A 17818-nucleotide genomic window follows, 5' to 3' on the forward strand; every position below is an offset into this window, starting at 1 on the left:
GTGTGTTTATATATATATATATATATATATATATATATATATATCTGTGTGTGTGTGTGTGTCGTGTACTCATATCAGTTGATCGGACATCTATTTGTCAGTTATAAGTCCCCTCTAGTCTGAGGTTCGATTTCCCCCAAGTGTAGGGTGTGGTACTTGAATTCTTAGGCGCATGAGAGGTGGTTGGGGCACGTATAATAGCCTTTGGACTTTCCTTTTTTACACAACACACACACACACACACACACATATATATATATATAAAGCCCAAAAAGGCTAATATATTAAATAGAAAGAAAGATACAGATACAATGTGTTGAAGGGCCCAAACATAGCACCATGTTCACACCAAAATCACAAGTGGCTCCAAAACTAGAAAATACAGAAAAGTACAGTAGAGACATAAAGAAAAAGCCTAAAAATGCTGAAATACAAAGTATCAGGTGGCTAGAGAGAAACCCAATTTGGTTTTGTCTCTGCCTCCGGTTCTAGGGAAGGAGCAAGCTAATAAGTTATTAAGATGATTGTCATTGCCAGTAGTAACCAATGTATCATCCAATATGTTCCCTAGCTGAAGTTGGTCTCCATTCTTCTTCTTCCTCTTTGAGTAGACCTGTCATTCCTCTTCTAAAGATTGGCACACCTGATCTTGGTCTAACGTGTGCTGGAGACGTGCAGATTGTTGAACATTAGAAGCAACAACATATTGTACCGGTTGATCTGCTATTGGATCAAAGAAGCACTCTCGTGTGTCTTGGCATGTGAGAGTCTTCTTTAATAACAGTGGGTGATATAAGCACAACTGGATCTGTAGTTGTAGTATGTTGTTCTTCTTGTAGTATGTTGTTCTTCTTTTCTTTAGGAATTGCGGTGTTAGGAAGAGGATCGGGTTGCATCCTCTCAACTGGGATAATAGGTGGTTCTTCTTTAGTGATATTCGACCTTAGTTGAGAATGCAAACGATAGAAAATAAGAGTTGTGGCCAAACATACTATAATAAGAGCAATTAGGAGGGTGCGTTTCCATCTTTTGCCAATATCCGTTGTGAGTGATTTCAATCCACACTTCATCCAGAGCTGGTTGAGTGATATCCCTCTCAACTAACACACAAGTCACAGAGGGTCTGGTGACAGCAAGCGTAAGACTACCAACCCTGAGAGGCTTACCGTAAGCAGTTATTAAGGAGTAGAGAATTTTCAAATTAAAAATATTTGAACAGATGTAATTTTAACCCCAAAAATTTTATTCAAACTGGAATGATAGGGGACTCCGCCTTTGGGTCGAAATCAACAGTCCACTTCAGAATTTTTATATAACGGTTGTCGATCTTGATAACTTTCCGAGAAAAGATGCGGGTATAATCAACATCATGAGACAACTGAATCAGTATGTGCTGACCGTCAAGTAAAACAATATTCCAACTGTCCAATAGCTTCATAGCCTCAAACTCTTTCCGAATGATCTCTAATTTTGGGTTACCATAAAAAAATTTTCTCACTAGAGCAAAACATCAAGAGGATGCGAGAGTACTGGTAAGAGCAGCCATACAGACATACATACATACATACATACATACATACATGCATGCATGCAGACAGACAGACATACATACATACATACAGACAGACAGACATACATACATACAGACATACATACAGACAGACATACATACATACACACATACATACAGACACACATACATACAGACATACACACATACAGAGATACACACATACAGACATACACACATACAGACATACACACAGACAGTACACACATACAGACATACACACATACACACATACAGACAGACATACACACATACAGACAGACATACATACACCAGACACACATACATACAGACATACACACATACAGACATACAGACACACATACAGACATACATACATACAGACATACATACATACAGACATACATACACACATACAGACATACATACAGACATACATACAGACATACACACACACACACACACATACAGACATACATACAGACACACACACACACACACATGCAGACATACATACACACACACACACACATACAGACATACATACAGACAGACATACACAGACACACATACATACATACATACTGGGGTTTATAAGACCCCAGGATCACGGGTTCAATCGTGCCTATGTGTCAAATGAAAACTTAGGCACATGAGGCTGGTCGAGAGACTCGACTAATAGCCTCTGGCCAATCTTTCAATATATTATATATATACATATATATATATATATACATAATATGTGTGTGTTATTTATATCTTTATCTTTAATATATCAGCCCTTGGGCTTTTTCATTAAAAAAAAATATAGTATGTGTGTGTAACTTCAGAATCTAAATCCAATATCTTTAAAGAGTATTACAAATACTAATAGAGAGCCCATAAGAGCAGTCACAACTTTATATTACTGCACGAAGTAATTAAATGTATTTTTAATGAATTTGATATGAAAATCATGCCATGAGATTATGACTCCAATTTTAGTTTACAACAACTGAAATCACGAGGGGTGGTTGTGGATAGAATGGTAAAAAAAACATACCAATCAAAATATTAATTGAATTTAAATTTATAAGTTAAGCAATGTAAGTTACAAGATATTTCTACTAACGCACAAGTTTCATGCGCTGAAAAAACTCCTACCTGTTCTGAAGGCTCAGTAAAATGCTATAGATTGGATTCAGATGGCTTGTGATCATATTTGATACTCTCATCTTCTACCAAAGATTCTGCAGGCAATCTGAAACTTAAACAGAACATAGCCTGCAGGAACACAAAATTGAATGCAAAACCACAACTAAAATCAATCATTATCTTCGGTCTTTGCACATAAATATCAAGAAATTTCAGTTTCATGCCAAATTAATAAAATAAATAAATAACTGAAAGTAAATTGATTTCACCATAGAAATAGTGTGCAGGACATTTCGGGGATGAATGGGAGATATATTTTTTGTTAGGGGCATTTACATACATAGCCACTCAATTCTAATGTATTTACCTATATCACAGCTGAACTTTTATATTTACACACAACATTCAAATCTTTAACATCACATCGAAAATAACACTATCATATTCTTTTAAAAGTGAAATACACCTTTTTCATGCATATGTTATAGCACCAAAGTGTTATGGATGTAAATATGAAAGCTTAGGTGCTAGGTATGCATGTACATAACAATTGTGTGTATGTAAAATTTTCTTTTTATTATTGATTATAAAAACACTCTTCAAACATTTTCAATGCGAAGTGCCTTAACTAATGCTTGTGGATAATATTATAAAGTGAATTGTTAAGACTGCTGCTCAAAATTTTTTGAAGATAAATCAGCATTAGGTATAGTTGAACAAGGAATGATTATATCATATACAATTTTTTTTTATAAAAAAAGTATATAAATACCCACAATTTCTTATGCATTTACATACCTAAACACCAAAACTTTCATATTTACATGTGTAGCCATCCTTACTAACTTTTTAAAAGTGAAGTCCATCTTTTCATGTATAGGCTTTTAATGCCAAAGTGTTATAAATGCCACCTAGATCACCAGCTTAATTATTGTCGTCTAGAGAATTTTTTACATTTGGAAATAACTTTGAATTCATTTTTATGTTACTTTCTCGATAAGTAAAATAGACTGCTGTTGATTATACTAGTCCATTTATTGTATCTTCAATCCAAAAAAAAAAATTGACAATTCATCAAATGGGATACCAAATGAGTTGCCACGTTTAAAATATCTACTAATCATGTAATTTTAATTCTTATTACTTCTAAGAAAGATGAATCATGATGCATCTGTACAAATAAAAAAAATATTAAAAACATCGCAACTTACTATATTTTCTATTCCCTACTGGAATGATATGTTGGACTAGCTATTACATACAAATATTTTTTCAAGTTAGGCCTTTGAAGTTTACCAGTAAATTAAACTTTGACCAAAGGCTGAAGGAAAAATTACAACTATAAACTTTGACCAAAGGCTGAAGGAAAAATTACAACCAAGAAAGATAGACATTTTAATGGCTCGTTATGTTCTCTAATCTTTCAAACGTGCCTAGCTCTTTTATCAAGGTTCATATTAAATTTGCTGTTCATATATCAGCAACTTCTTGATAATGAATTTTGATACCCTCTTCATCTTTAGCTTTATCGAGGTAGACAACTTAAGTCACTTGTACTTAGCTTTCATAATATTTTGTAATGAAAAGTTGACTATCAATTTTAACAAGTGTTCATCGAAACACTCTAAAAATTATTTATCTTAGTTTTGCGATCTACCAATTGGATTTCTCCAAATCCCATTATGTTCAAGGAAATCATAGATTGGTCTCAACTTAAGTTATTAAGTAATTTATATTGGCTTATATGCTACTTTCCATTGTAAATTCATGACGACTCTTAGCACAATCATAGGTCGGCTGATTGATGTACTGAAACATGTCAAGTTTCATTGACTATCTTCTACATAAAAATTATTCAAAAAAAATAAAGAACTAATGAGTATCACCTCATTTTTTTCTCTTCTTAGAAGTTTCGGAGGTATCATACGATGTCTGTAGTGTTAGCATTGGCAGTGCCATATGCTAAGAAAGCCAGCATTGAGAAAATAAAATAAAACTACCGAAAAAGCCAAAATGCATGACTTGTGATTGTGAATTTTAAACTTTGGCTCAGATACTTTGCGCTAGAAACACAACCTGTTTCCACAAAAGCTTAGAAACACAATTTGTTTCCACAAAAGCTTATTTACATTAATGCTAATAAAGCTCCAGGTCCTGATGGTTTTATTTCCTCCTTTTATACTCACTGCTGGGATATTATTCATAAAGAGATCATTGCTGCTATTCAAAGCTATTTTATGGGCAATAGTCCAGGGAAGTTTTTCTCTTCTTCTTTAATTGTGCTTATCCCAAAATCTAATGTTAAAACAAGTTGGGATAACTTTAGACCTATATCACTTACTTCAATCATTTCTAAAGTTATCAACAAGTTGAAAGCTAGAGGTTTTGACACAAAATTCTGCACTTTGATTAAATGTTGGTTGGAAAATAATTATTACAGTGTTTTAGTTAATGGCAAGTCATATGGCTTTTTTTCTGCTCAGAGAGACATCAAACAAGGAGACCCCCTCTCCCCTACGATTTTCATCATGGCATTTGATTATTTCTCTCGCCTTATAAATAGCATGCATGAAAAACATCCTATCATGAATTCTAGATTTAATTTTATCCACAACAACATCAAATTGTGTTTGTTTCCTTCGACCGCGAAGGAGGTTAACACCAAGATACATTAAAGGAAGAAAAGCTTTACAAAATGCAGTGTAAGTGGGCCAAGTGGTAATAGCAGAACTAACAGAATTCCCAAAGTAAAAATGGCATTTGGCTTTGTTAAATAGAAGATCAGAATTTTGTTGAAAGGCATTAAGGTAGTTTAACAAAATTTTGAGTGAAGCCATGGAAGCATTAGAAAAAATGATAGCATCATCAGCATAAGCTAAATGACTAACCAACACCTTTGATTTATGCCTGTATTAACTCTGTTACAAAATGTTCTTCAAACCATTCCTCTATATGCTATGCAAGTTCTCACTACGAAAAAGAGCACACAAAGAGATTTGGAGCATATTTTTAATAAATTTCTTTGGTCTGGTGAGGGCACCTCTAAAATATGGACAAATTAGCATAAGGTGTGCAAGTCTCGTCTCTCTGGAGTTTTGGCTTTCAAAAATTTACAACACATTCTTGATATTAATGTGTAAGTTGTGGTTTAAATTTAGACTTGGCTCATCCTTATGGGCTTAGTTTTTGTATCATAAGTGTTGCTCTCACCAACACCCATCCTAGGTTAATTGGAAAGTTGGAGATTCTAAGAACTAGAAAGCCATTTAAAAGGCTAGAACCGTGTCTAATCAATTCATTTTTTGGGACATTGGTGAGGGAAAGGTATCCTTTTGGCATGAATAATGGCTTCTAATTTGTTAAGTGACATGTTGGTCTCTGATTGTTGGATTAATGGTCATTGGGACGTGAGCAAATTAAGGGAGCTCTTGGGTGAAAATGCTATTCCTATTGCTAAAATTCCTTTATGCCCTGATAGGCCTGGTAAGCCTATCTGGAAATTCTCTTCTAATGTTTCTATTTCTAAAATGCTTTACTATAATCTGCATAACTTTGATAATTGGAAATGGGGTCATCTGTTATGGCATGGTTATATGTCCCCCTCTATATCCTTATTTTTGTGGAAATTTTTCTTCTCTTTGCTTTCTCTTGATGATATATTAAAATTAAAGGGGTTGAGATTGGCTTCAAGGTGTTATTTATGCAGTTGTGGTGAATAGACTATCAAACATCTTTTCTTGAATGCTCCTTTTCCCAAACTGTCTGGGCAGATGGTTGGAAATTTCTTTCAGGTTAAATGGCCGCAAACTTGTTTTCTGTGAGGCATATTGGTTGCTTGGAAAGCTTCACATAAAATTAATAAGAACCTTGTCTCATTCCCTTTAATGGTTTTATGGTTCTTATGGTTAGCCCGAAATGGGCATAAACATGCAAATTCCCCCTCGAATCCTTCCCTCACTGTCTCTTACATTCTTTCTTATTACTTTAAAGCTTTGGACAGTTTTGGAAGTCCCCTAACTAGTTCTGTTATGACTAAGGGTAAAGATTAATATTGATAGGAGCTGGACTCCTAATTATGTTGGTGCGGGTGGTGTTTTCAGAAATTCTTTTGGGAACTTAATTTGTTACCTTACCTCTCCTCTTTATGCTCAAAGCCCCATTGAGGCTAAAGGGTGGGTTGTTCTGTTTGTTGTTCAGATCGCTGCGATTTACAATTTCACCTACCAGATCATTGAAACTGATTCAATGTTGATTTATAATATGCTTACTAGGACCACTGCACCCCTTTGATATTTACTTTACCTGTTTAATCGAATATGGCATCTGCTATCTTCTCATCATCTACAGGTTCAGTTTTCCTTCATCCATAGGGAAGGTAATGCCCCAACTGACTATTTGGCTAAAATGGGCCATGCAAGGATCTTTGTGGCCTCCACCCCCCATATATGTTAAGGCAACTTCTGCTTGGGGATAAATTGAATTCCCCATATATTAGAGTATGATCTTCTGCCTCTCTGTCTTTTTCGTTTACAGGTTTCTCAGAGGTTTTCAGTGGCTATTCCCTGCTCTTTTGATGCTTTCACAGATCATTTTTTCATTGTTTTGGAGCTGCAGCTATCATGCGTTTCGGACCCTTGCTATCTGGTTGCATTGTTTTGCTGGTTTTCTTTCGGTTTCAGTCCACAACTGTTTTGGATGAGGATTTTTGACTACACAACTCTCATAGTAGTTTTTTCTTTTCTTTTTCTTTACATGTCAATATGGGGTATACTTCTTTCGATTGGTATACACTTTGGTTGGGATACATGTATTTTGGAGTTACTTTATCCTTTGTTATCTCTTTTTCACTTTTTTTTGCGTGGAGTTGTAATGCGGAGAATGGATCCCCTAGGATTTCATGTTTCTTTTGTTTTTTAGTGGGGATCCTCTCTCCCTCAAATTTTGTAACCTCCTATTTTATTTAACGCGTAGGGAGCCACGAGCTGCTCCTTTATTAAAAAAAAAATTTAGACATTCTAAGTGCATTGTAAATCTTCAAAAGATTACTTTTAGATAGACCTCAAGCAATTTTTGCTAAAAGTCTGTTGATGCCTTTAAATCTCATGCATTCTGTTGATTGCTATTTATGTTAAAAACTTATCATGGATAAATTTATTTATGTTAAAAACTTATCATGGATAAATTTAGAATTAGTATCTTCTTTCTCCTCATTTTAACTTCATATTTCATTCTATCAAACATGTTGCGATAATTTCACCTGATTTCCATGTTATAGGTGGATATCTACTTAAGGGTTCTTTGGTATGCATCACGCAGTCTTCATCACTTGTCTTTCATTTAAGGATTATATGGAGGTTGATTAGATTAAACAGCCATGTTAGTTTAATTAGGTTTCTATTAATTTTCTATAAAACATGATACTAGTCATGTTACTTCAAAATATTACACTTATCAATTAGGAGATGCTACTGAATAACCTTCTAAGATTACACCCCCTTATATATTCCATATAATCCATGGATAAATTTGAGGGTACACTTCATTTGAGATTTACCTAAAACATTCAAAAGGTATGATTCGATATTCATTGTGATCTGTAACATGGACTTCATACCATACTATAAAATAATTGACAACTCATAATGATAGGAATAAGACAAGTTTCCACATAAATCATGGCAGAAATAAAGATTCTACTCAACACAAAACAATAAAATACCAAATTCATAAAAGAAAGACCTACAATTCGAGAGGTAGGCCAGTCTCTCTCAAATACCAACTCCTAAGACTCAACATAACAATATCATCCCTAGCTCTAATCATATTAAGTCTTATTTATACCAAACAATAATAACTAATAAATGACTAAATTGTCATTTTGGCTTTATGCCTAAAATTAGTCTGGTGGGTTTGGGGTGGCAAAAAGTTTCGTAGGTGCCGGTCTAAAATTACTACCCTCTCAATGAGCAGGAACTTATTTCAATCCATTTATTGTATTTCTTTGATCTCATAAAGAAACTACTTTCTCGATCAAGTTGTATGGTTCCCACATAACATCGTAATATGACAATCGTTCCATTTAATCAGCACTTCTTTCCCACCTGTCGATCCCTGACGCACCCATTTTAACTCCAGTGGCTCCAAAAGAACTTTCATACCCTCTATTAAGGTAGAGTTGTAGGGGGAAGCGAAGAAGAGAGCACACTATCACCAATAGCATGTCTCAACTACGATAGGTAGAAACACTGGATAAAGTGTCAACGGAGACTACAAATTTAAACAATACGCCACCTCACCAATGCGCTCGGCGATCTCATAAGGACCAAAATAGCGTGGGGTGAGCTTCTCCTGCCTGGGTCTTGTCAATGTCTTTTGCCGATAGAGCCGAAGTTTTAGATACACCCTATCTCCTACCGCAAATTGCACATCTCATTGATGCCCATCAGTCTGTTTCTTCATAAATTATCGAGCCTTCAATAAATGTCCCTTCAGTTCCGCCAATGCCTTGTCTCTCCCTTCTATGTACTGATCCACCAGAGACATTGACATAGTGGCATGTTCATAATGCACCAAATATGATGGATTGCGATCATACAAGATCTTAAAAGTAGTAGTCTGAGAAGCTATATGATACGAAGTGTGTACTAATATTATGCCCAGGGTAACTATTTAGCTCATTGATTGGATTTGTCCAATAAAAAGCAATGCAAATAGGTCTTCACACTTCAATTAATAACTTTGAACTGATAATCAGTCTGTGGGTGGTACACATGTACTCTTCTTCAAAATGGTCCCTTGCATTCTGAAAAACTCCATAAATGACTCAAAAAGACCTTATCACAATCCAACACTATCAATTCTGGAATCCCGTGCAAACGGACAATCTCCTATACAAAAACAACACTGATAGAAACAACAATGTAGAGATGAAGCAAAGGGACAAGGAGAGCATAATTGCTCAGCCGATCCACCACCACCAAGATGACCATAAATCCATCTGGGGTAAACCTTCAATGAAATTCATCTTCACCCCCTGCCATACATTCTCTGATAATGCCAAAGGTTGTAGCAACCCCTAGGCACTAACGTCATGCACTTGTACCGCTGTCACACACACACCCCTTCAGACCATGTTCTCCATATTTTTTATCATTCTGACCAAATACAAGTTTGTTGCTATCCTCCGATATGGCTTGGGCACGCCCATGTGCCTCCAAAGAGCGCTTTCTTGAAGCTCTTGTAATAACTTTGGTATGTGGCTTGAATTCCAAGATAATACATATCGTTGGTAAAAAAGATGATGGTCATTCAGTGAATAATCGAGATAGTTGCTCTCTCTCCATTCACTAAAGCCTTGTTCAATATCCATCTGTCTCACTTACTTGCCTTGGGACCTCCCAATCTAAAATCAAAGGAATTAACAATGCCACAAATTGAGGTTCCTCAATTCGTCGTAACAAGGCAACAAAGGCCTTAGTCTCTAATCCTGGGTGAGCTAGTGAGTTTCTTATAGGTTTAATTTGAACTCGATCAAATCGTCGAGTCCCCTGAGTATGAATAATTTCATATAGGTATCTAAAAATTCACATTTTGTCCACTATTACAAAAATAGCGTAGATCCAGTAGCGAATGAAGGTGTTCTAGACTTTGATTATACATTTTGGAAGTATTCATATCCCGCGCGCTTAACTCCCTTTTTTTTTATAAATTCAAATTAAGTTAAGCATCAATCAACTTTATTCTTTTAATTTCATAATGCATTGACCAATTTTACATTTTTTTTAAAATAAATGCAATTTTAGATTATTTTATTCGCTTAACTCAAGTTTGATTCGGTCAAGTTTCGGCAAAATTTCGACAACCTCTCGACGTCATCTCCATTAGGGGGGGCTACATTAGAAAAGTTGGGTCTAACCACCATTTCTTTAAAGGCATATATAAGTTATCTGCAGTGTATGTAGCAAATAACAAAATTTATAAATTATGTGAATTTTGGCAGCATTTCGAGAGCCTTTTGACCTCATCCATGCGAGAGGGGCAACATCGAGAAAGTTGGGACAAATAAAGGCATCATGCTCTTAAAAGCATGTAAGGCCTGTGTCGTGCAACAACACGTTGAAAATATTCAAAGCCCATCATGCTCTTAAAGGCATGGATGAAGTACCTGCAAGCACACATTAGAGCACATATGTATATCCTTCTCATCATGAACGTCATCGACAAATCTTCCCCACCACACTCTTAAATGGATATACGGGTTGCTCGTCATGACAGACACATCGCAAAAAGATTGCAATGCAAATGTCGCATATGAGCTTCCCCCACCAGACTCTTAAAAGCATGTACAGGTTCTCATCGAGACAAATGCACCGCTAATGAGATATTAGAGTTCAGGAACAACGCCTCTTTTATATCTTATGTAACTGATGTCGGTGAAACACGAATTTCGAGGCACAAAGCACTCTCTCTCTCTCTCTCTCTCTCTCTCTCTCTCTCTCTCTCTCTCTCTCTCTCTCTCTCGGATAGAGAAGGAGAAGCTAGTGAGGACAACAGGGAGAGGTTGCGATATGACTTTCGCCGGCGAGAAGGAAGGCAAAGAAGGCGGAGAAGATTTTTGGCAATGGCTGCATGCATGCAGGTTGGAAGCTTAGAGGGATTTATTGGTTTTTTTCTGTTTACCAAGTGACACGAGAGAGAGAAGGGAGAAGAAGAATGGGGTGGAGAAAGCAGAATGACAAGTTTTCTGGAGGGTGGTCGGAGAGTGACTGTTGGCAAGAGAGTGCAACAATGCGAGTGAGGGGCAGCAGAGCTTGGGATTTCATGTGAGAGGGTCTCGGGAAGGTTGGGTGGTGGTTTTCAGTGTTCCCAGTAAGGGTACAGACGATATCAACAGTGGAGCGCGGGAGATGGTATCATGCCAACAAGAGAGCACTTTGGCAGGAGAGGAGAGGAGAGGGAGGTGAGATTCTGTCGTGAGAAAAGAGATGTGTGAGAGGTTTTGTTACATGCGTGACCTAGAGAAGGACGTAGAACAAAGAGAGAGAGAGCAGAGAGGTTAGAGAGTCGCTGGCGGTGGAGCTAAGGGGGACGAGATAAGAAGCTTTAGTTTCCTCATCAAGAGAGAGAATTATTGGGCATTTTTTTAGCACAGAAGCTCAAAAGAGCAGCCAACATCCCCTATAATTTTATTTTTTTCTGATTTTCTTGGATCACCTAGAACAAACTTGAATGGAGGCATGAATTCTTCCTAAATTCAGGCAATACATTTGGAAAGAAAATAAAATGGATTTAATTATAATAACGTGGCCTATTTAATACCTTTTTTGAGAAAGGTGAGTCTATAGGGCATTATACGCGATTTGAACCCATGACCTCATGTTGGGAGATTACAACCTCAATCACTATGCCACGAATAAATGTGTGCCTAATTGATAGCTAATTAAAGTAAAAATTAAGTAGAGATATTCAATTTTAAAATTTAAATAAAATATAATATTAATATATAAATAAATAAATATATATCAACGTTAATATATAAATATATATTAAATTTATATAATATTTAAATAACATGATCATTTAAACCCTAGACGTGCATTAAACGAAGCCAAATTCAGCCATAAATATGTTTGTTTGAATCCTCCCGACGACCTGAATGCACTTGTGCAGTCTGTTTTATAAAATGATGCCCCAATTAACAATTTATCAGTGGGCAAAAATTTAAGTGCATGAGGTCTCGATGCACACCAAACGAAGCCAGATTCTAACGTAATTATGCGCGTTTGAAACATCTCGACGATCCAAGCACGCACCCAGTCTGTTTTACAAAATGATGGTTCGACGAAACATATTTATGTGGACGAAGTTCATACAAATGAGGCACGAAACACACATAATAGGGAATGATATATTATCGACAAACCCAATCAGCTTGACGTATGGAAAACATATTGGGGTCAACAAATGCACCCTCCCGCCAAATAAATATAGCACGAGCCTAAATTGGACCATGTTTGTTGCAAACTGATGACCATGTGAATCCCCAAAAAAGTAATTCAAATGTCACAATGAGGGATTCAATTTGTGGATTTCCAAGAGGGCTAATGGATGTTGATACAATGTTTGGATTGAATTTGATGTGCAGGTATCGATCCATCTTTGGTTAATGTTGCCTTCGCACTTTCGATAATTTATTGAAGCTAGACACTTGCTTTTGGCAGAAGAATACGCTCTTGGCAGGGAATCGAATTGCATTTAGTTGAATTGCTTGATTTGCAATCATTGATTCAACAGGGAGATTATAATTGTCATTTTGTCGTTTGTTTTCTGCTTCGACAAGAGCGATGAACGAGTACAGTAGATTTATCTCCATTGATTTGTCAAGGAGATTGAGTGTCTTCTACTCTTTGCTTTTTCGCTTTAATGAGCTTGACGAAGGACGCACGCTAATGAGCTCACCTTCGAGGTTTATATTAGCTTGATGGTAAAAAAGTCATCGACATGCTAACACTAAATTGTCTGATGGACGCATTGATGAAATAATGTTTTTAGTTCATCCTTATGCCTCATATGAACATCAAAATGACTTCTTCAAACTTGCAATTTGTGCTTTGGATTTGTTGAACATATATTTTTTGGTCTCCTAGGCCTTATGCAGGTTTGGTGGCAAAAAGAACATCACTCTGCTCAGCATTTAATGGTCTAATGGACACATTGACGATGTAACACCCTTGATTCATTCTTAGGCTTCATACGAACACTTAGATGACTTCTTCATCATGTGCTTTGCGCTTTGGATTTGAAAAATAACAAAGATTCTTTGGTCTTCTAGAGAGCCTATATAGATTAGTGACAAAAGGTCATCAATCTGCCTAGCACTTGGTGATCTGATGAACATATTAACGACGCAACACATTTGGTTCATTCTTCTGCTTCCTGTTGAAGATGATATCAAATATTATTTGTTATCTTCATAATTAAGGATCATTTCCTTTGATTTTGCTTTATTCCAAAGATCAGTCCAAAAAAGTCCTTGATTTGGAGCACTTAGAATAGTCTTCTTGGAAACACCTAGGTGGAGCAACCATTATCATTGAACTAACGTAGTGTGAGCTTTTCACTGCGGTCTTAGTTTGATGAGTGAAAAAAAACAGTCAGCGACTCAGCTATAGGCTTGTTGAGTTTGGCCTTCAAAACCCGCTCGAATGTTAGGCTTGAGCAACAAATAAACTTTTGCTTTTGTCATCATTAAACCAACAACAAACGCTGGCCCATCTAATACGACCTTGGTTTGATGAGTGCAAAGAGAATTCAGCGAGTTCTCTATCAAATATTATATTATTGACTTTTCTCAAGAATTTAATCACATTTCTATATTTAACATTGAAAATCTAATACTATATCGAAGCACCACCGACCCTTTTGTTCAAAAAATAGTATAATTTAGATGGAATATCTACCTCGGAAAATTAAACAAATGTCCTTGTGTTCCATCTTTCATAACAGCACAAACTAGCAAGGTAGAACACATTATTAAAGATTAAATCACAGCAAAAGATTTAGCAATATAAAAAATTTTGCAACTTAGAAAGGATTAGCGACTAAACAGTAATTTTGTACGAGTATAAATTAGACGATGGAAACTTCTTGAATTTGGACTACATTATAGGAATAAATTGGAATTTAAATTGTGAAGCATGCTTCTATAAATAAGGTTATGATGATGTTATTTTTCATAATTTATAACAAAAAATGAAACAAAATATTTGAAGCAACAGGCTAACCCCTTCCAAAATTTTCAATTTTCACATGATTATTTTATCGAAGAGTTTGAACTACTGAAAATCACTTTTGGAAGGTCACGGAAACACCAACCGTGATCAGGTTATTTACTCTCGTTTTAGCATAGAACATCCAAACTAACAAGAAATAAAAATTAGGGGTAGTTACATAAATACCACCCATTTCCTATGTATTTACATATCTAACACCTAAATTTTACTTTTTATGCTTATACCACCCAAAACATTCATATCATATAAAAAATGCCACATTTTAACTTTTAAAAAGCCAAATACACTATTTCATGCAACAATAAGGTGGTACGTATAAATACATAGGAATTGAGTGGTATGTATGTAATCTTCCTAAACAACAATAAATGCTACATGAGTGAAGAAGTTAACTACAGACTAAAAGACACTCATACTTGGCTTGTGAAAAAAAGTTGAGCCTACTTTTCTAAAGCATTCTTTAGAACAAAAAAAATATGGCCAAAACAAAATCTTAATAACAATACCTTATTGGGGGCGACATCCCGAACTCGATGAAAAACTGGGTTATGTATCTTAAACTTCAATGTAGCCTCCACCTCCTGTACATAAAAGTAATTTTAACAAAATCAAAACTTTAAAAAATATCGTACAAATTGTTGAAACATAACGAATTACATGAATCGTAGAACAAACTATTTGCTAAATAATAGTGAAACTACATAAATCCACCCCACACCACGCTATGCTGAAACCTTGTGCATTGAAAATAGTAAAAAATAAATAGGCATTTACATTCATATCACACAATTCTTATATATTTGCATATTTAACACCTAAACTTTTCTATTTACAAGCATAGCACACAAATCTTTAACATCACATCAAAAAAAATACCACTCTTAAAACTTCATAAAAGTGAAATACATCTTCTTATGCATAGGTTTATAACACAAAAATATTATTGTCGAATCAGAGATTGTCCACAAATCACACCCAAGGAATAGAGCACAAGAGAGAGAGAGAGCGAGAGCGAGAGAGTAATGAACAGTCATGAATAGTATCTATTTCATAAAATATTTCTTCTATTTATAAGGGAGATGGTACAATGATGATATTAGATTTTTTACCCCTGTTAGTAAAGGGTTTGTACTAGGACATTTCTAATATTTTACATGTATGGTCTTACCGTTTGGCTGTTTTATTGTTTGGTCAACTATGCTTATCTGACTTAAAGTTAACTTGGTCGTTTTATTGTTTGGTCAACTATGTTTATCTGACTTAAGGTTAACTTGGTCAACTGAAATTGGTCGGTATGGCCCAGACAGCTGATCCAACTTGGTTGGCTATCCTCAATCTTTGATGATGAGCTTAAGATACTTTATGAAACCGAAACTTTGTTTGGATTGGCACTACTGGGGAGCAAGCTACCGCATCAAATTTGTTTTCATATAGCGGTTGGCTCGGATGCTCTTTCATCCAGTCTTCAATCGGATGGCTCGTGTTTGGGTCATTCAGTCATCATCTTGTTCACCTCATGGTTCAGTCGGTTTTGGCCTGGTTGGCTTGGCTCATTCGATCAGGTGGCTCCCACGATCTCCTGACAGTGGACTTACTTTATCGTATTCTTTTCTTTTTGGTTGTTGGATCTTTTTAAGATCAATGCAGATGTCTTTTTGATGTACATATTTTAGTTCTTCAATTCTCTTAATTCTTGAAATCAATGCTGTGATAATAAGGGAATGATCCATGCTCACTGCACCTTTTATGACATTGAATCTAAGGTTGTCCGTGAATCACACCCAAAGAATGGAGCATAAATGGGAGCTATATATAAAGTAAGGAATAGTAATGAATAGTGTCTATTTCATAAAATATTTTCACTATTTATAAAGCAGATGGTACAATGATGACATTACATTTTTTTTACCCCTGTTAGGAAAGGGCTTGTACTATGATATTTCTGGTAATTTACATGTATAGACTTGTCGTCTGGATGCATTATTGTTCGGCCAGCAAAGCTTAGCAGACTCGAGGTCAGCTCGGTCAGCTCGGTCAGCTGAATTTGGTCGGTATGGCCAGGTGGGCTAATCCAACTTTGTTCACAATCCTCAATCCCTGATGAGGAGCTTCAGAAACTTTATTCAACTTGATCTTCCTTTAGATTTGCTCTATTGTGGGGTAAGCTGCCGCAAAGAATCTGCTTTTCTGTAACGGTTGGCTTGGATGCACTTTCATCTAGTTTTCAATCGAATGGCTCGTGCTTGGGTCATTGAGTCATCTTCTTGTTCGCCTTGTGATTCAATCGATTTTTGTTTGGTTGGTTTGGCTCATTTGGTCAGGTGGCTCCCACGATCTCTTGATAGTGGGCCCATTTTCATCGCACTCTTCTCTTCTTGATCGTTAGATATCTTCAAGATCAGTACAGATGCATTTTTTATGTTTAATTATAAATCTAAATAACAAACTAAATAAGATTTGTATGGCATGTATGTAAATTATGCAAAAGGATTTGCGAAGATTAGGGTACCACTTCAAGCAATGCTCAATAGAATCGTACGAAAAAACAAAGATCCACAAATTCAACCACAAATAGTTGGAACAAAGCTAATAATAATGATGATTACGATGAAATACATACTAAAAATCAAAAAAAAAATCCACTTAAGATATGCAAACTTATTAGGAACATTCAAATAAGCAAAAAAAAAAACTGCAAATAATGTGTGTGCATTGAACATCCACCACCCCCACCCCGGCGCGCGCGCGCGCACGCATACGCATGCACGCACAAGATTCAATATGTTTAATTTATTTAATTTGAAACAATAGCTAATGACTAGTTGATATTAATCAAAAAAGGTCCCTTGGTGTAAAAATTAAAACACAGAATTAATCCCAATTTAATTCCTCAATCATACAAAATAGATAACAATTACTGAATGGTCCCTTGTAAAGAAAGTTGGTTTGAGAATTCAAGGAGTTGACAAAAAATTTAATCATTCAAACATCATTTGAGAACAAACCATCCCAATTATTGAAAATTGAGAAAAATGAGAATGATAAGATAAATATATCAACAACAACAAAGCCTTAATCCCACTACGTGGGGTCGGCTACATGAATCTTTTTTCTCCATTACGTCCTATTTAATGTCATATTTTCATTTAATTCTAGTAAATCAAGATCATTTTTAATATAATAAGCCCAAGTCTTCCTAGATCAACCTCTGTCTTTCTTAACACAAGTCGAATCTAAAACATCTACTCTCCTAATCGGATCATCAGATGGTCGACGTTTAATGTGACCAAACCATCTAAGACGACTTTCTCTAATTTTGTCCGTCACAGGAGCTACACCAACCCTATCACGGATATATTCA

At 35.7% G+C, this 17818-nt stretch overlaps 1 protein-coding gene across 7 annotated transcripts in view; it reads right to left on the reverse strand.

Annotated features, from left to right (window-relative positions):
* The window catches only part of LOC110027841 (tRNA (guanine(37)-N1)-methyltransferase 1), a 75935-nt gene that overhangs the window by 7899 nt on the left and 50218 nt on the right, over nt 1–17818 (reverse strand). For 4 of the 7 annotated variants that reach the window (XM_020729447.1, XM_020729449.1, XM_020729448.1 and 1 more), the window contains 2 exons: nt 14964–15038; nt 2571–2794 (listed from right to left, as the gene is read on the reverse strand). In XM_020729447.1, coding sequence (XP_020585106.1) covers nt 2699–2794; nt 14964–15038 — 171 coding nt within the window. In that variant the 3' untranslated portion in view covers nt 2571–2698. Of the gene's footprint in view, nt 1–2570; nt 2795–14963; nt 15039–17818 lie in introns of those variants that run through there. The other 3 variants (XM_020729444.1, XM_020729446.1, XM_020729445.1) reach the window with 1 other exon arrangement.

Source organism: Phalaenopsis equestris, unplaced genomic scaffold (assembly GCF_001263595.1).
Source record: "Phalaenopsis equestris unplaced genomic scaffold, ASM126359v1 Scaffold000453, whole genome shotgun sequence".
Lineage (NCBI taxonomy): Eukaryota > Viridiplantae > Streptophyta > Magnoliopsida > Asparagales > Orchidaceae > Phalaenopsis > Phalaenopsis equestris.